The sequence below is a fragment of the Ranitomeya variabilis genome, chromosome 4 (genome assembly GCF_051348905.1).
Source record: "Ranitomeya variabilis isolate aRanVar5 chromosome 4, aRanVar5.hap1, whole genome shotgun sequence".
In the NCBI taxonomy this organism is placed as follows: Eukaryota; Metazoa; Chordata; class Amphibia; order Anura; family Dendrobatidae; genus Ranitomeya; species Ranitomeya variabilis.
In genome coordinates this window covers 147422804-147443766 of record NC_135235.1, presented here as the reverse complement: position 1 = coordinate 147443766, position 20963 = coordinate 147422804, and the positions used below count along the sequence as shown (strand labels likewise).

General features: G+C 43.8%; 1 protein-coding gene across 2 annotated transcripts in view; it reads left to right on the top strand.

Annotated features, from left to right (window-relative positions):
* Positions 1 to 6594: 6594 nt before the first annotated feature.
* GRID1 (glutamate ionotropic receptor delta type subunit 1) overlaps positions 6595 to 20963 on the top strand; it is a 2026904-nt gene continuing 2012535 nt past the window's right edge. For both annotated transcript variants that reach the window (XM_077259310.1, XM_077259311.1), the window contains exons 1-2: positions 6595 to 7735; positions 14507 to 14662. In XM_077259310.1, coding sequence (XP_077115425.1) covers positions 7657 to 7735; positions 14507 to 14662 — 235 coding nt within the window. In that variant the 5' untranslated portion in view covers positions 6595 to 7656. The remainder of the gene's footprint in view (positions 7736 to 14506; positions 14663 to 20963) is intronic.

Sequence of the window (20963 nt, the reverse complement as noted above, 5' to 3'; positions counted from 1 at the left end):
TTTCTGTATTATGCTGTTATTTCTGTGATGTGCCACTACTGATACACTGTTTGTTCTTTGCAGTTTTTACCCATTATCATTCACATAGATAAAGTTCACATTATCACTTCAATAAATATAGACTTAAGAATCCATACAGTCTGTTAACTGGGGAAGTGGATGAGGGTTAAGCGGTATGCTGAAATCCACATAGCATCATATGTGGAGGAAGGCAGAGCAAGCATCAACATTTTGTAGTAAGATCTGTTGTAGCCATAGTACCCTTTGGGTCACAGTGTGACCCTATTCACTTGTACTATGCTGCCGTGTAACAGAAACACCTAGCGAATAGTAATAAGCAAGCATGCTCGGCACTGCTCGATACTCGATCGAACATCAGGTTGCTCAAGTTCGCTTGGTACTCGATTGAGTATCCCTGGTGCTCGAGCGCCATGCCCAAGTCCCCGTCCTGCAGGTTTTCCAGTTGTTTTTCAGCCACTAAACATGCAGGGATTGCTTGCCAATCGCAGTAATGTTGTAGCCATGTTGTCCACTAGCATAACTGTGATTGGCCGGCCGCATCGCGCCATTGTGTCTATATAAGATCCGATGACACTATGCCCTCCACGCTGTTCCCAGAAATAGTGTAGGGAGAGCAGCTGTAGAAGAGAAACCTGTAACCAAATAGTCCTTTTCAGGGCTACATCTATTCTATTCAATACTGCTGTTAGCTGCATTATGTAGTGTAGGCATAGATAGCTGCTGTAAAAGAGATAATAGTGTATTACCGGTAATGCAGCAGAAAACAAAAAAAATTCTTTTCAGGGCTCCATCTATTCTATTCAATACTGCTATTATATGAACTATTTAGGGCTAGCTGCTAGAAAAAGGCAAGTAGTAGCATTACAGGCCTTACTGCAGAAAGCAAAAAACAAAACTCCTTATCAGAGCTGCATTTATTCTATTCTATTACCTATTAACAATGCTCTTACCTGCATTTATTTTAGGGAGAGTTGCTGGAGAAAGGCTAGATTTGCATTCAAGGCATACAGTCCTTCTATAGGCATACTTCTGCTGCAATCTAAAATCAAAAGTCCTTTCAGGGCTATATCTATTATTTTCCCTATTAATTTCATTATTAATACCACTTTTACCTGCATTCATTGTAGGGATAGATGCTGGAGGAGGGATAGTTGTGGATAAGAGACATATTGGCAGGGTTTATTGCCTTACAGTTCTTCTATAGGTATACTGCTGCAACCTAAAGACAAAATTCCTTTCAGGGCTACATTCTATTATTTCCCTATTAATACCACCGTTGTCTGCATTCTATATAGGGATAGCTGCTGGAGAAGGGATAGTTGTGAATGAGAGGCATATTGGCAGCGTTTACTGACTTATAGTTCATCTATAGGTTTGCTGCTGCTGCATCCTAAAAACAAAAGTTCTTTCAGGGCTACATCTACTATTTTCCCTATTAATACTTAATTCTGCTGTTAGATGCATTCAGTGAGAAGATAACTGCTGGAGGAGGGATAGTTTTGGATTAGAAGCATATAGACAGAGTTTATTGCCTTACAGTCCTTCTATAGCAAAGGTCCCCAATACTCCCCAAACTTTCTGACATTGAGTGCCAAAATCAGATATGAAAGAGGGTCACAAGCCACATTGAGCTCTGACACCTAGAGCCCCCTATTATCGGTATAATAACAGCCAAAGCTGTTTCACTGAAATCACACCAAGGCGGTATGCCAAGCTCCAGGGTTTCTTACCTCCAGTCAAATCTGCTCCTCTGTGCAGGGCTACACGCAAAAGTCATCATCCAGGGATCTACTCTTAATAGCTATTTGCTACACCTGGTGTTAATGCACCAATCTGGCAGTCAGCCGTGAGCCACACATAACGGGCCTGCAAGTCATATATGGTTCTCAAGCTATAAGTTGGGGACCCCTGTTGTAAAGATTTTGAGTGAGGGCTGCCTGATGACCATCTCAAAATTTGAAGCGAGGGCCACATGATTACTCTGTTGTAGGGTTGAGCGACTTTTATTTTTATAGGATCGGGTCGGGTTTCACGAAACCCGACTTTCTCAAAAGTCGGGTCGAGTGAAATCGGCCGATCCTATAAAAAAGTCGGGGTCGGCCGAAACACGAAACCCAATGCAGTGCAATGGGATACTATGGTTCCCAGGGTCTGAAGGAGAGGAAACTCTCCTTCAGGTCCTGGGATCCATATTAATGTGTAAAATAAAGAATCAAAATAAAAAATATTGATATACTCACCCTCGGACGCGCCCTGGTACTAACCGGCAGCCTTCCTTCCTAAGAATGAGCGCGTGAATGACCTGCGGTGACGTCGCGGCTTGTGATTGGTCGCGTGAGCGGTCACATGGGCGGTCACGCGACCAATCACAAGCCGTGACATCATCTAAGGTCCTTCACACGCTCATTCTTAGGAAGGAAGGCTGCCGGAAAGAAGCAGGGCGCGTCCGAGGGTGAGTATATTCCTATTAGGAGGAACGCGGGAGGAATCCATGCCTGTCCTTGACAGGTATTTGGCAAGCATGCAGTATATGGGAAGAGGCAGTGACATCACCGGCAGACACTGATTGTGGCTCACATACTCGGGTGCTTTGATGACATGTGCCTGAACATGCTGGTGGTAGTCAGGCTGGTATTGGTCAGTACTAGTGATGAGTAGTGTTGAGCGATACCTTCCGATATTTGAAAGTATCGGTATCGGATTGTATCGGGCGATATCCGAAAAATATCGGATATCGCCGATACCGATACCCGATACCAATACAAGTCAATGACAGCCTCCGTTCCTAAGAATGAGCGAGTGAAGGACCTTCGATGATGTCGCGGCTTGTGATTGGTCGCGTGAGCAGTCACGTGAGCGGTTACGCGACCAATCACAAGACCGCAACGTCATCGCAGGTCCTTCACTCGCTCATTCTTAGGAACGGAGGCTGCCGGTTGCAGCGGTTACAACCAGGGCACGTCAGAGGGTGAGTATATCCCTATTTTTTATTTTTATTCATTATTTTACACGTGAATATGCATTCCGATCCCGATTCCCGATATCGCAAAAATATCGGAACTCGGTATCGGAATTCCGATACCGCAAATATCGGCTGATACCCAATACTTGCGGTATCGGAATGCTCAACACTAGTGATGAGCAAATATACTCGGTACAAGAGATTTCTCGAGCAGCTCGGGGGTCCTCCGATTATTTTTTAGTGCTCAGAGATTTAGTTTTTCTTGCCGAAGCTGAATGATTTACATTTGTTAGCCAGCATAAGTACATGTGGGGGTTGCCTGGATGTTAGGGAATCTCCACATGTATAAATCTTTATTAGTTAAAAGAACCTATGATTGCTTCACACCACCAAATGACCCAATACAAACTGAAGACACATGCTCACACAAAACTTCTCTAAAAGTTGGGGTATACTAGGTGTCCCTGGTGTGTTATCTGAACTCACCCCTACCTGACAGTGGAGGTTGGCACCCTGGGGGGAGCGTAATGGTGCCCCCTCCACGATGGCTATCCCTAGGGATCCTATTACACCCTGCCGCCAGTAGAGAATCCCTCTACCCACAATCTAGAGGGACCCCTCACAATAGACATAGATGTTTCCTATGCTAAAGAAACCCTAGGCCCAACACATTAAAAACAATATGTAGAACAGACAAGGCAGCGTGATGGCACTATGGTAAAACAGTCAATACACAAATAAACCTTTTGTACATATAACACTTGGTGTCAATAAGGAGTTCACATAACTACCAAGTTAGCCATCTAACACCCCTTCATCTGTGACATCCCCACAGCACATTTATTAGTATACTAAGGTAGATACAGGAGCCATCAGATTCATACGCCCCTTCACTGCATGGATTAATCCAGTCAAACAAGGTATACTGTCACAGAAAAAATGGGTTCCCCGACAGCTCACATTCAAATCAATAGACAAAAGGCAAATAAATTCCATGAGCATATCCGATAAATATAGATACTCATCTCTTTTCACCCGCCATGCTCCCAAGCTTCTTCCCCATGCTGTTCCGATTCCATTTGAGTTCTGTTTTTATCCATTTTAGTGATTTCCCTGCCCCTCCTCAGCCCTCCTGTTAGGGTTTTCTGGGAAAATGCCCGAGCTTCCCATTGACTTCCATCATCATGCTCGTTACTCAAATTGATCCCATCCGAGACTCCGACCTGCTCAATTCGAGCACCGAGCACTCCAGCATTTTAGTGCTCACTCATCATCACTACTAGTGAACTTTGATGGCATGACAATTGTCGTGGTCAAAGTATCCATGTAACCCCTGCCTTAAAGTTACCTGCTGCTGATTTGCTTCCAACCACAGAAATACCAGCAGAAAATCTGATCAGAAATAAAATCCCACATCTAACACATGGAGGATTTACTCCAGCCACATCTGTGATACCAAATTGTGACACATGTGAATAGACACTAAGATGTACAGTAATTACCGTACTTGAAAATTATCTGTGATGTAGGAGGGTCTGTAAAAATGCATGAGGTTGTGCAATCATGTACCTTTAATAAGTCACAATATGTTGTTGTTTTCCATTTTGCATACATTACTGAGTTATAGAAAAAAATTAATCATGCCTTCTGGTCGCCTTTTAGTATTACGCGATTTATACTTTTCCATCTAAGGCCCCTTTCACACATCAGCTTTTTGCCGTCAGTCACAATCCGCTGGCTCGGCGGACGGTCGGATCCATCGCAGATTGTGAAAAACTGATGTGACGGATTCATTTTTTGGACGGATCTGACTAGCGGATCTGGCAAATTGGATCGGAGCATGCTCAGTTAAAAAAACGGAATCCATAGCCGGATTCAGTCATTTGACGGATCCGGCACCATAGGCTTCCATTCTAGCAAATGATGGACGGCGACGGATCCATTGCTGTCCGTTTTTTAGACGTTTACAAAAAACCTTACTTTGTCTGTTGTCTCTCGCCGCCGAACAAACAATTTTTGATGGATCCGGCGAATGACGGATGAAATGTGAGGCCATCCGTCGCAATCCGTCGCTAATACAAGTCTATGAGAACCGATGCCGGTGGCATCAGTCTCCAGATCCGTTTATTTCAAAATTTGACGAATTGCGACTGATGACAAAAAACTGATGTGTGAAAGAGGCCTAATAGTCAAATAACATTGGCTGACTACAGCCACCACTAGGGGGAGCCTACTTATAGTAGTGTAATACATACATAGCATGCAATACGCTCCAAATCCCACCCTGGTGCCTTCTCCATATAGCAGACCTCTATTGGCAATGTCTATGCAGGGGTATGGAGCTCTGTGCCAGGAAATGGGGCACCCATGGCTATATATATATATATATATATATATATATATATATATATATATATATATATACTTTTAAGTATGACATTCTTTTCAAATATTAGAATAATAGAGTAGCGAGCTGTTATATATTAACTATTTCATATTCTACTCATTTGCCCATTATATAAGCTCTGCTGCAGCTAAGCATAGATTCCTGAACGTACATGGTATTCTGTCCTTAGGAGCCATTGTACTTCTCTGTACAGCAGAGGAGATTAAGCACTGGTAATAAAGACGGCAAAGCCTGCACTATACAATGAGAGCATATGTATTTATGTGCTATACGCCAACCCTGAGCTTTCTAAAGCCGACTATGAGGAGTTAAAACCCTTATTATCCATTTTGCTCACCTGTCCTTACCTAATCCTTCTATTTTCTCATCACATTAAACAATATGTCCATTTGAAGAAAAAAAATCATCAAAAAGCATTGAAATAAAAACCTTACAAAGACATTACACTGTCCATGTACCAACTGTAGACTGCTGCCTAGTAATGTACATGACCTTTCATACCTCGAAGCTCTGCACCACAGTCCCCATTTAACTGTTTCTTTGCATGAAGAGGGCTATTCCTGAAATAAAAGGACCACTGTCCATCAGGGATGAAGGCTTTATTTATTAAGCATATGAAGACTTTAGTGCTTGGCAGCAAAGAACATATTAGAGGTATAAGATGGATAAAGCTTTTGCTATATTACTATGTTATTACATTCAATGAAAAATGTCACCATGATGTCATAGTTACAGCCCCCGAAGATTAAGTCAATGGCTGGATGTTTATGGTCCTCTATAAAAGCCAGTGGTTTTTAGTATAGCACTGCATAAATGATGCCTTGCAGTGAATGCATTAACCATTTCACAGCCTACAAAGGCTAAATAAAACTAACTTTCATGGCAGTAATAAAAAAAGATGAAGGGTCTTCCAATCACACTGGTCTGCAACCTGAAATCTTGGCCAAGTCATAGAGTCCCTCCGCTGTGATTGTTGGGGAGCTGTAGTTATGGAACCAAAGAATGCAGATGTAAGTAGTAGGCAAAGAGTTTATCTTACAAAGATAGATTGTTCTCCTGGTCACAGTTGCTTTTCCGAAGCAGAGGCTGCAGGATGTGATTCTACTAATGAGAGAGATCATCGCTGGATGCTGATTAGGAGGCATTAATTATGGTCTTTCCTGTTGACGATGTGAGGAGCTTAATATAACACTCACATGTAGTCGTGAAACGGATAGTCCTTCTTACAATACAGATTTGACATCAAAAGCAGCAAGAAAAATCCAAGAGTGAGGAAGAAGAAGCAAAGTTCTTTACATGAAGGGAATGTTGTCAGCCAGCCAGGCACCCCATGCACCTAGAGGAAGGATCTCAGATCTCACCCCATTCCCCTGCACATTCCTGCATTACAGTGTTTGGGAAACAGACTTCTTCTCAGATTGTTACAAGACCCTCCAAAGGGCAAGCGATCACAGATGCATATGGTGCTTCCTCTGCAGCAGCCGAAGCTGAGGGGGGTCCCCTGGCAATTAAGGACAGGAGCTGGGCGATCAGGCCACTAATTACACCAATATGTTCTGCAATGCGTTGGTGTGGAACAATCCACAAGTTCCTGGGAAAGGTTCTCTCCCTCCTTCCTAAATATCAGTCCTTACCCCTGAACCATGGGATGAATATATTAAAGAGGACACTCTCCAAACTGTTGCAATCCCTCCTTTGTGTCAGTCCAAGTTTGTGTCCTCCTGGGTGGCCAGGCTCATGAAGTCTTCAGCAGCTAGTCGTCTTCACTGTCACACTATGATGTGGCTCTGCAGTTATGGAGTTAATAGAGCATCTCTGCACATCCAGCCTTCATGGACCTTCACCTTCCTCCTTGCAGAGCACCCACTGGCTGGCCATCAGCCTGGTCTCCCACCCTTAATGGCCAGGCTCCTCTCTCCCGTGTTCCCCAGCTGAGCTCATCTCTCCATCGCTCAGTGCTTTCACCAGGACTATATTGAGTGGTGAGTCTCTGCAGTCACGTGGCAGGAGGAGGAGGAGGGGGGTCCTCCGCAGTTTGCTGTTTGTTGGGTCTCAGACACACAGAGTGTTGGAGAGAGCTGCAAGTCTGTGCTTTCCCCTGGCTAAGCTTTCCTAGCGACATTGCCCATATTGCCACCCGGCTCCTGCCAGGATCTACCCTGCTTGGTCTTTCTTCTCTGCCCTCACTGCCTGGAGAGCATTTCCATCATTCTTGTCTCGGCACCTCCAACAAATCCGAGCTGATGTGCTGTTTGAAAGGCTGGAAATGGAAGTGTTGATGCTCTGCTTTCTCCCCTGGATATTTCAGTGTTTATCAGTACGGGCGGACTCCATCATCCACATCGGTAAGAAGAAATGATAATAATGATGATGATGCTGATGATGATGATGATGATGATGATGATCACTAACATGGGGGCAGAGATCTGTCTCCTTAGACCACCACAAGGCTGCAAACAACTCCTACTGAGATATGCTGCAACAGCCCAGAAAACTTGTGTGTGCTGAGGTTAGGGGTTAATGCTATTGATTGCATCTTGTGGTGGGCAAGGAACAGGTTGGAGGGGATGGCAGTGTCTGCAGAGCACTTTCCCAGGGTCTGAGGTTCGGATCACCACGAACTTGTCTGCCTCTGTCCACCTGTAAGTGTATTGTGTGCCAGCACCATGGACAGCGACTGTAGAAGAGCTAGGGGCCAAGTTTGGTGGGCAGAGGCCAGAGGATTGCTGCTCCTAATGAGTCTGTCTCCTTACCATGCTGCCATCCTAGGAATGGCATAGGCAGCCTGTAGGTCTGAGTGCTGGGATAGGCATCTGCCAGGAGGGTCTATTACAGCAGATGTGGTGTCAGGGATTGGGGGGAGTGAGGCTGCCTGCGATGTATGGAGGAGACACAGGCGACCACACTGCAGGCTTAGAGGAGAGAGCCGGAGACTAATGCAGATTAGATCCAGCCAGAAATGGACAGACACCACTAAGATGCACACAGATATGGCAGCCTGGCACAACGGCTCCAGCAAGGTAATACTGATGTCACACACAGCAGATGGCATACCTCATCTAAGAAGACCGAGGGCCAGCGATGTGCCCAGAGGAGTGCCTACAGGGGTGGAGTGGATGTGGGTCACCTCAGCCCAGGATTAGTGCCATGCTGAAACCACGAGTGGATGCAGGGAGCCTGGCCAGGCACACAGCATTGCGGATCTATTAAATAAGATTGGATGAACTTTGAAGGCTGCACTCCTCAAATAAAGCAGCTATTAGCTGTTCCCTCTCCAGCACCAGTAACACTGCAGTCACTGTGATACCTCTGTATGACATTGCTCTAGAACTCATGCTCCAGATCACTATCACTCCACTGTGTAGCATTGCTCCAGAGCGCCAGAGCACTATCACACCACTGTGTAGCATTGCTCTAGAACTCATGCTCCAGTTCACTGTCACACCACTGTATAGCATTGCTCTAGATCTCCAGGTCACTATCATACTACTGTATAGCATTGCTGTAGTACTCATGCTCCAGATCACTATCACACCACTGTATATCATTGCTCTAGAACTCATGCTCCAGATCACTATCACACCACTGTATAGCAGTTCTCTAGAGCTCCAGATCACTATCACACCACTGTATAGCATTGCTTTAGATCTCCAGAGCACTATTACACCACAGTATAGCATTGCTCTAGACCTCCAGAGCACTATCACACCACAGTATAGCATTGCTTTAGAGCTCCAGACCACTATCACACCACTGTATAGCATTGTTCTAGATCTCCAGAGCACTATCACACCACTGTATAGCATTGCTCTAGAACTCATGCTCCAGTTCACTATCACACCACTGTATAGCATTGCTCCAGAGCGCCAGAGCACTATCACACCACTGTATAGCAGTTCTCTAGAGCTCCAGAGCACTATCACACCACTGTATAGCATTGCTGTAGAACTCATGCTCCAGATCACTATCACACCACTGTATAGCAGTTCTCTAGAGCTCCAGATCACTATCACACCACTGTATAGCATTGCTTTAGATCTCCAGAGCACTATTACACCACAGTATAGCATTGCTCTAGACCTCCAGAGCACTATCACACCACAGTATAGCATTGCTTTAGATCTCCAGAGCACTATTACACCACAGTATAGCATTGCTTTAGAGCTCCAGACCACTATCACACCACTGTATAGCATTGTTCTAGATCTCCAGAGCACTATCACACCACTGTATAGCATTGCTCTAGAACTCATGCTCCAGTTCACTATCACACCACTGTATAGCATTGCTCCAGAGCGCCAGAGCACTATCACACCACTGTATAGCAGTTCTCTAGAGCTCCAGATCACTATCACACCACTGTATAGCATTGCTTTAGATCTCCAGAGCACTATTACACCACAGTATAGCATTGCTCTAGACCTCCAGAGCACTATCACACCACAGTATAGCATTGCTTTAGAGCTCCAGACCACTATCACACCACTGTATAGCATTGCTCTAGAGCTCCAGAGCACTATCACACCACTGTATAGCATTTCTCTAGAGCTCCAGATTACTATCACACCACAATATAGCATTGCTCTAGAACTCGTGCTCCCGAGCACTATCACACCACTGTATAGCATTGCTCTAGAGCTCCAGAGCACTATCACACCACAGTATAGCATTGCTCTAGATCTCCAGAGCACTATCACATCACTGTATAGCATTTCTCTAGAGCTCCAGATCACTATCACACCACTGTATAGCATTGCATTAGATCTCCAGAGCACTTTTACACCACTGTATAGCATTGCTCTAGATCTCCAGAGCACTATAACACCACTGTATAGCATTGCTCTAGATCTCCAGAGCACTATAACACCACTGTATAGCATTGTTCTAGATCTCCAGAGCACTATCACACCACTGTATAACATTGCTCTAGAGCTCCAGAACACTATCACACCACTGTATAGCATTGCTCTAGATCTCCAGAGCACTATCACACCACTGTATAGCATTGCTCTAGAGCTCCAGAGCACTATCACACCACTGTATAGCATTGCTCTAGATCTCCAGAGCACTATCACACCACTGTATAGCATTGCACTAGAGCTCCAGAGCACTATCACACCACTGTATATAATTGTTTTAGATCTCCAGAGCACTATCACACCACTGTATAGCATTGCCCTAGAGCGCCAGCTCACTATCCCACCACTGTATAGCATTGCTCTAGAGTGCCAGAGCACTATCATAGCACTGTATAGCATTGCTCTAGAGCTCCAGAGCACTATCGCTCCACTGTATAGCATTGCTCTAGAGCGCCAGCTCACTATCACACCACTGTATAGCATTGCTCTAGAGTGCCAGAGCACTATCACAGCACTGTATAGCCTTGCTCTAGAGCTCCAGAGCACTATCACACCACTGTATAGCATTGCTGTAGAACTCATGCTCCAAATCATTATCACACCACTGTATAGCATTGCTCTAGAGCACCAGAGCACTATCACACCACTGTATAGCATTGCTCTAGAGCTCCAGATTACTATCACACCACTATAAAATGTTGCTCTGGAACTTCAGAGCACTATTTCAACAATGTATATCATTGCCCTAGAACTCCTGATCACTATCACATCATTGTATGATATTGCTCTAGTGCTCCAGAGCACTATTACACCACAATAAAATATTGCTCTAGAATTTCAGAGCACTATTACACCATTATAAAATATTGCTCTAGAACTTCAGAGCACTATTACGCCACTTTATATCATTCTTCTAGAACTTCAGAACACTATTACAACAATGTATAGCATTTATCTAGAACTCTAGAGCACTATTACACCACTGTATGGCATTGCTTTAGATCACCAAATCACTATTACCCCACTGTAAAATATTTCTGTAGAACTTCAGAGCACTGTAACACCACTGTATAGCATTTCTCTTGAGCTCCAGAGCACTATCACACCACAGTATAGCAATGCTCTAGAGCTTCAGAGCACTATCACACCACTGTATAGAATTGCTCTAGAGCGCCAGATCACTATCACACCACAGTATAGCATTGCTCTAGAGCTCCAGAGCACTATCACACCACAGTATAGCAATGCTCTAGAGCTTCAGAGCACTATCACACCACTATATAGAATTGCTCTAGAGCGCCAGATCACTATCACACCACAGTATAGCATTGCTCTAGAGCTCCAGAGCACTATCACAGCACTGTATAGCATTGCTCTAGATCTCCAGAGCACTATCACACCACAGTATAGCATTGCTCTAGAGCTCCAGAGCACTGTCACACCACAGTATAGCATTGCTCTAGAGCACCAGAGCACTATCACACCACTGTATATCATTGCTCTAGAGCTCCGGATCACTATCACAACACTGTGTAGCATTGCTCTAGAGCGCCAGAGCACTATCACACCACTGTATAGCATTGCTCTAGAGCTTCAGATCACTATCACACCACTGTATAGCATTGCTCTTGAGCTCCAAATCACTACCCCACCACTATAAAATATTGCTCTAGAACTTCAGAGCACTATTTCAACAATGTATGTCATTGCTCTAGAACTCCAGATCATTTTCACACCATTGTATGACATTGCTCTAGAACTTCAGAACACTATTACACCACTGTATATTATTCTTCTAGAACTTCAGAACACTATTACACCACTATAACATATTGCTCTAGAACTTCAGAGCACTATTACACAACTATAAAATATTGCTCTAGAACTTCAAAGCACTATTACGCTACTGTATATGATTCTTCTAGAACTTCAGAACACTATTACAACACTATAGCATTTATCTAGAACTCTAGAGCACTATTACACCACTTTATGACATTGCTTTAGATCTCCAAATCACTATTACCCCACTGTAAAATATTTCTCTAGAACTTCAGAGCACTGTAGCACCACTGTATGGCATTGCTCTAGATCTCCAGAACACTACTAATACACCACTGTATAAGTTGGCGCCTGAAACACGGTGCGCACACAATCTTATACAGCATATCATTCTGCGGGGGTCTCCACTAAGGAAACCCCCATTGTAATATTGCAGAACACTAGATTACACTGCTGAGACCCATGTCTGGATTGCTAATGTCCCCTTATGACATCACTGCACAGTTGTATACATGTCCTTGTAATATTGCTGCACAGCTATCAATACACAGTGGTCGTTAATAAAAAGAATCATTGTGAAAGAGACCCCCTTTAATGTTAGTGGACAGTGACTACACTGACTAAATTCTTAATATATGCTATCAGTGCACAGTGGTCTTCTATAATTAGCATCTTTGTAAAGAGACCAGCTGATAATACCAGTGCACAGTGGTCTTCAATAATTAGCATCCTTGTGAAGAGACCCCCTGATAATGTCAGTACACAGTGGTGTTCTATATTAGCATCCTTGTGAAGAGACCCCCTTTAATGTGAGTGCTCAGTGCTCTTCTATAATTAGCATCTTTGTAAAGAGACCCCCTGATAATGTCAGTACACAGTGGTCTTCTATAATCAGCATCCTTGTGAAGAGACCCCCTTTAATGTCAGTACATGGTGGTCTTCTATAATTAGCATCCCTGTGAAGAGACCCCCTGATAATGTCAGTACACAGTGGTCTTCTATAATTAGCATCCTTGTGAAGAGACCCCCTGATAATGTCAGTACACAGTGGTCTTCTATAATCAGCCTCCTTGTGAAGAGACCCCCTTTAATGTCAGTACATGGTGGTCTTCTATAATTAGCATCCTTGTGAACAGACCCCCTTTAATGTCAGTACACAGTGGTCTTCTATAATCAGCATCCTTGTGAAGAGACCCCCTTTAATGTCAGTGCTCAGTGGTCTTCTATAATTAGCATCCTTGTGAAGAGACCCCTGCTAATGTCAGTACATGGTGGTCTTCTATAATTAGCATCCTTGTGAACAGACCCCCTTTAATGTCAGTACATAGTGGTCTTCTATAATCAGCATCCTTGTGAAGAGACCCCCTTTAATGTCAGTGCTCAGTGGTCTTCTATAATTAGCATCCTTGTGAACAGACCCCTGCTAATGTCAGTACATGGTGGTCTTCTATAATTAGCATCCTTGTGAACAGACCCCTGCTAATGTCAGTACATGGTGGTCTTCTATAATTAGCATCCTTGTGAACAGACCCCCTTTAATGTCAGTACACAGTGGTCTTCTATAATTAGCATCCTTGTGAACAGACCCCCTTTAATGTCAGTACATGGTGGTCTTCTATAATTAGCATCCTTGTGAAGAGACCCCCGTTAATGTCAGCGCACAGTGTTGTACAGTGATGAGACCTTGTGATAATCCCCCCGCACATTTGTCTTCGTTCGCTGATGAGATCCATGGGGGGTTTAGGCTCTCACTGCCAGACTGTGCCAGCGCTAAGTATGTAGTTGTCGTCCAGGTCTGGGCTGTCAGTATCTCTGGCCGCTGGTGACCTGCAGTCCACCCCTAGAATGCCAGAAGAGCCCTCCATACTTCCTCTCTTATCCACCGGGCAGGATTTACACAGAGTGAATGGGCTGTGCTTTACAAATGGCAGAACTGAGGCCACACTTCAATAAAACCTCAGCCCCCGCGGAGGCATTAGCAAAGCGTTAATCTGGAGAACTATACCGCGTGCTCCACACTTCATACACCTGCTCCATATCCTGTAAAGGGGTCGTTACACTATTAGTTAACATTTGTGTTTCCCACTCCAGCCATGTCTGCCCTAGGAATACTGATGGGACTGCCGAACGTCACACTGTATGCTGCTATGGGGCATAAATGGAAGTTCTCCAGGATCTGGTTACAGGGATGCGGTTACTGGAGATTGAACATTGCAGCAATGAGTTACAATGTACTTAATATTTTACTGTGCAGTGAAAGCTGTAAAGAAACCATTTAAATTGAGTTTATATCATGTCAATGGCTTCAGCAGCCCTCTATGTAACTAATGAGCTCCTTGTAGGACAGCTAGCCCTCATAGTAAAGGTCATCAGCTGATACATTGCGCTCCTGAGAAGGCCGGCGGCCCACCAGGGTACATTGGTACCTTCCTGCAGGGGGAAGGACCACTCATGGATTCTTTTTTTCCACAACAGGTGCAATATTTGAAGAAAATGCAGCAAAGGACAATGAAATCTTTCAGCTGGCAGTGTCCGATCTGAATCTCAATGATGACATTTTACAGAGTGAAAAAATTGGACACACTATCAAGATTATAGAGCCTAACAATCCCTTCCAAGCTGTGCAGGAAGGTAGGTGCGCAGTGTGTGACAGCACTGGAGGCCACTTCTATATAGGACAGTCAGGATGATGCTAATCATTGCAGAAAGGTTGTAAAAGAGACGTCTATACTGTATGATTCACATTGGACAGACCTTGATTGTAGAGATGAAGGGTTTTATGGGCATGTGACATCATTTCACTTTCCTGGGGATACACAGCTGCAGACTGTCCCTGTGGCAGAATGGCAGTGTATGTCACAAAGAAGGGATTGTCTTACCACTTTCTTAGGATGAAAGCTTGTGGAAACTTGTCTTCTGCCACTAGTGGGCGCTGTGTTACCAGAAAAGAGAGTTTGTAACTGATGATCCCGCACTCTCCAATGTTCTGATTTATGTTCTCTCCTCCAGTACCAATCACTTGTCAGTTATTTATTGTCAGTCTTTGAAGGGTTAACTAGGTTTGACAACTGTGAGCGAGGCTGTGCCTTCCTGCTTTGTGTTGCTGTGGCACTTTTAGTGCAGGATTGCATTAATGAATTACCAAGACTCTGGAATTGATTATTCCTTTTTCGTAGGTTGTTATTGGAAACTTAAGGCATTGAGCAAATAGAAAATGATAAATCATTGGAGGATCCCTCATTGTTTCACACCGGAGCAGTCCGAAGTGCTTGCCAAGCTTTTTCTGCTCCAAAGGTGGAGAGTGGATTGGTTCAAGGTCGCTTCTTAAAATGCTGCATTTAGTATAGTAATGCTCTCAGTGTGGAGAGCCAGGCAGCGTTCATTCCCTCCACTCACTATACAGCAGAAATACTGCTCCAAAAGGTTCAAAATGACACCAAATGGTTTTCTTTGTGTTATCCTAAGGGGTTGAACAAATAAATATATTTAGAGATAGCTTTTGAGTGTTTGCCTGAATTTTCTCATTTACTGTTACTTTTGTTCATTATAATAACTCACAGAGTAAAGAAAACTTTGTGTCCTGCTAGAAGCAAGCATAGGACCCCCGGCACACCATAATAAAAGGCAGACTCAGCCCTGACATCTCTGCATATGGAAACTTTTGCAATTTATATGTTAATCCATTTTCTCCCAATATAAGTAAATGGAAAATTGTGCTATTATTATACAACTGTCACTTTCTGAGGCAGTTACCATCGACATGTAAAGGATATGATACCAGCACATCATTGTGTGTATGGAAGATGCCTTTGGTTCCAAGCATCATGCCATGCAATCCATCTAATTACCGTAGAATGTGGATATGTAATCGTGGTTATGAAAAATCATGCAATGTATGATACTGTAAGAATTTACATTCAGCTCATGCTAAGGCCGGTTTCACACGTCAGTGGCTCCGGTACGTGTAGTGACAGTTTTCTCACGTACCGGAGACAATGACACATGTACACCCATTCAAATGAATGAGTCTCTGCACATGTCAGCGTGATTTCACAGACCATATGTCCGTGTGTAAAACACGCTGACATGTCCGTTTTTGTGTCACCGAACGGATCACACTGACAAATACAAATCTAATGGGTCCGTGTAAACACGTACCGCACACGGATGGCATGTCCGTGTGCCGTCCGTGTGCCATCCGTGTGCGTTTTTAAAGTCATAGGGTTAAAATTGAAACAGATTGTTTCAATGCATGGACACGGACACATGGACAGCACACGGATGCCCCATGCTGTGGTACACATGGACACACAGAAACGGATATCTCCGGTACTGGTTTTTCTGGTACCGGAAATATCAGGACGTGTGAAGCCGGCCTTACACACAGAGTATAGCTTCTCAAAAGGTATCTATGATATTAAAAGGGTTTTCTTGTCGTTTTAAATAGGTCGAATTGCAAATTGTGTATAAAAAAACAACTTGGCCATTTACCTCTAAAAGTAAATGCATTATCCTCTCAAGAATGGAGGGATTTTTATACTTAGCGGAGAGCCCATTTCCAAGGTTACCATGCACTTTAAAGGTGTCCAGTTTATTAGGCAGGAAGCGCACTTGCACTTTGTTAGCTATATAGTTTGCAAGTGCTGCTCTGAAGCTGGCTGGATTGCTACATTTGGTCAAGCATGGTCCTTGTGCTTCTCCCATGCTACAGAGGGAAAGCTACCTCTGCAGTCACGCTGCCAGCATGAGCAGTCAATGATGTAGAGTGCACCACCCCCCAGCAAGCAAGAATCCAGGTAATAGAGAAGGTATGCACACCAAAAGCCAAGGGTTGAGACAGCTTTAAAGTTTATAGATATATTGCTTCTCTTTGTTCATAGTTTTCCTGTGTGTGTATGTGTGTGTATGTATGTGTATATTGTGAGGCAGTGACCCCTGTCACAGCTCAGGGGCACTGTATGGGCTCCTCAGGATACGCTTGGAGGCGTAATTGTAATGGTGAGATAGTGACTGGCATTATTGTGAATGGCCGGTATGTGTCGCAGAGGAAGTCTGTGCTGTAAGCCAGTAATGTTGTACCACAAGTATTTCCTTAGTAACTCCCTTAGGGAGTTTTGCAGGGTTAGTTGGAGAGCTGGGCAGGTCTGACTAACCACACATACACCGCCCACCTGTGGGTCACATGGTTCTGAGTGTATGGATCTGAATGTTCTTGGCTGTAAGGTCCTGTGAGAGGAAAGGCCTGGGTGTTGGGAGGTCCAGTGTGTGGACTGGATCCCTTAAGAGCACCAGATGAGGCCGTGATCCTGAATGGCCTTTGTGTTGGGAGGTCCTGAGAGTAGGACCAGATCCCTGAAGAGGATGAGGTGAAGCCATGGATCTGCAGAGCCGGTAACGGCTACTGTGATGGGGAAGCTACCGTCCTTCGGTGTGTCTGGAACCGACTGGTGTATGCCTGTTAGGCAAGTTGATGATCCCCATTAGGCAGCTTCTCCAGTGGATATAATGAACTGTTCAGCGTGTGGTCTCCCACAGAAACTGGGCAGAGAATTCTGGCATGTCAAGAGGCTCAGTATTAAAGCCGAGTACTAAGAAGAGTTATGAACTGTGCGGTCACTTATGGTAACTGGACGGACTGAGGTCCAGCATGTTTTGTGACCTCAAGTTAATGTCATGTCCTGACACAGTGTGTAATGGACTGCTCGTGGTACGGTTTATGACTCTATAATAAACCGCATAGACTGTTATGTACAAAAAGTGTTCCTGTGTACCTTAAATCTTGTTGCCAAGTGAGTATTCCCCAACCCATTTGTGATTGCTGCATCACAATATGTACAGTATGTGTGCTTATGTGAATGTGGGGTGCGTATGTATGTGTGTATGTATATGTGTGTGTGTGTGGGGGTGTATGCACAGGTGTATATATGTATGTGTGTGAATATATGTTTTATATATGTGTATGTGTGAGTGTGTTTGTATGTGGGTGTGTGTTTGGGTATGCGTGTATGTGAGCGAGGGGGTGTATGCATGCGTAAGTATGTGTGCGTGGGTATGTGTATGTCTAGGGAAGTGTATGAGTGTGGGTAAAGTGTGTGCATGAGTGTGTGTGTATATGTGTGTATGTGGGGGGAGTTTATTAGTGTGGCTAGGTGTAGGTGTGTTTATGATTGTGTGCATGAATATGTATATGTGTGTATATATGTGAGTGTGTGGGTGTATGTGTGTGAGGGTGTGTGTGTATGTATGTAGGTGTGTGCGTATGTATGTGGCTGAGTGTGTCTATGTGTGTGGGGGTGGGGGTATGTACACCATTATTGGCACCATTTCATTTTTTTCATAGGATTTCAGGATTTTTTTTATTAGTGGTCCAAAGTAATAAAACAATACAATATTGTTTTTCAACTCACATGTTGCAATTTCAAAGAGGAAACAGAATAAACAGCATGTGAAACAATAAAGACCCCCCTAATTAATACTTGGTTGCATACCTTTGGCATTGATGATAGCCTTCAAACATTTCTTGTAACCATCTATAAGCTTCTTGCTCTTCTCAGCTGGTATTTTCACCCACTCTTCCTTTGCAGTTTATTCAAGCTCAAGCCCCAAAGATTTTAAATGGGATTGAGCTCAGGACTCATTGTTGGCCATTTTTAAAACAGTCCATTTTTTCTTTTCAACCATTCCTGTGTACTTTTGGATGCGTGCTTTGGGTCATTGTCTTGCTGGAGGACCCATGATCTTTGACTCAAGTCAAATCAAGTTTTCTTAAACTGGGTAGGATATTTTGTTCTAAAATATCTTGATAATTCTCTTTATTATTTCTGTGATACGGTCAGGGCCTCCAGTACGAGATGTAGCAAAGCAACACCGCAACATTATGGCTCCTCCACCATGCTTAACTGTTGGTAGGATGTTCTTTTCCTTATAAGCTTCATTGCACCATCTGTTAACAAACTGTTGCTTTGCTTTACCAAAATGCTCTATTTTTGTTTCATCTGTCCATAGAACATTTTCCGAGTACGATTGTGGTTTGTCAAGGTACTATTTAGCAAAGATCAGTCATTCCTTTTTATGTCTTCTCTTCAGCAATGTTTCTTCCTTGGCCTTCACCCATAAAGCTCTGCTTGGCTTAGTGTGCAGCATATGGTACTTGTTGAAACCATGACCCCAGACTGTTCCAGGTTGACCTTCAGGTCTTTGGGTGTTTGATGTGGTGTTTCTCTCACCATTTGCACCAACCTTTGCAGACATCTCTTGTTGATTTTCCTAACCGCCCAAACACACACACGCATCCAGGAAGGTTTTTGACAGTTATATGCTTGGCAAACTTCTTAATAACATTGCGCACTGTTGAAACTGGGATACCAAGTTCTTTGGAGATGGCCTTATACCCTTTGGAAGTCTTGTGTTTGTGATTTCCTCAGACAGCTCCTTTGTCTTCAATATTGTGACAATGAAACAGAGCCTACCATGTGGCTTTTTAAAATCCTTAAGTCATCATTCATTGACTAATTCATGTCACATATGCACCGCCAATTAATCACAGGTGATTCTCATTTGTGATTTAACACAAGTGAGTCAAAATGTGTTTCCATACAAATTTAATGTAAAGAGTGCCATTACCAGTGTCACAGCAAGCTTTAGGCTACTTTCACACTAGCGTTAACTGCATTCCGTCACAACGCGTCGTTTTGCCGAAAAAACGCATCCTGCAAAAGTGTTTGCAGGATGCGTTTTTTCACCATTGATTAACATTAAGCGACGCATTGTGACGGATTGCCACACGTCGCACCCGTCGTGCGACGGATGCGTCGTGCAGTGGCGGACCGTCGGGAGCAAAAAACGCTACATGTAACGTTTTTTGCTCACGACGGTCCGCTTTTTCCGACCGCGCTTGCGCGGTCGGAACTCCGCCCCCACCTCCCCGCACTTCCCCGCACCTCACAATGGGGCAGCGGATGCGCTGGAAAAATGCATCCGCTGCCCCCGTTGTGCGGAGGAGACAACGCTAGCGTCGGGAACGTCGGCCCGATGCACAGCGACGGGCCGAGCCCGACGTTAGTGTGAAAGTAGCCTTAGATTTTTCTAATTTTCATTTCCATAGTTTTTTGCTTTAAATTATTGTTTATTATTTGCTCTTTTGTATTTAGCACGAGTCCTCTATACAAAAAAAAATTTCACTTGATTAATTTTTTTTCAGGACATATTCCATATTATGCAGTTAAACTTTTGGTGTTAATAACGATGAGCAGAACTGTATATGTCTGTATGTATGTGTGCATATGTGTGTATGTGGGGGGAGGGAGTGTATGAGTGTGTGTGTGCAAGAATATGTATGTGTGTATATATGTGTGTGTGGGTGTATATGTGGGGGAAGAGAATGCATGTGGGTAGGTGTAGGTGTGTGTATGAGTGTGGGAGTGTGCATGAATATGTATGTGTGTATATATCTGTGTGGGTGTATGTGTGTATATATATGTGTGGGTATATGTGTGTATGTGTGTATATGTGGGGGAATAGTATGCGTGTGGGTAGGTGTAGGTATGTGTATGAGTGTGGGTGTGTGCTTGAATATGTATGTGTGTATATATGTGTGTGGGTGTATGTGTGTGGGTGTGCGTTTGTATGTGGGTGCGTGTCTGTGTGTGTGAGGTATGTATTTGTGTATATGTATAAGTGTGTTCTTGTATTAAACTTTATAATAAAAAAACAGATTAAAAAATGTTTCTGGGTATGTTAAACCACCCCTGGACTGCCATATCAAAAAAGCAGTTGAATCTGCTAGTGGCATGGCATGGATTTGCTGAATAGAAAAGTTGGGACTGGTGTAACAGAAGATAACCATAGTTTACTTTCACTTACAGGTAATATGTCACCAGGTTTCTGGTACCTCTTCTGAGAATAGCATAATGTAGATAAAGAGAAGCTAAAT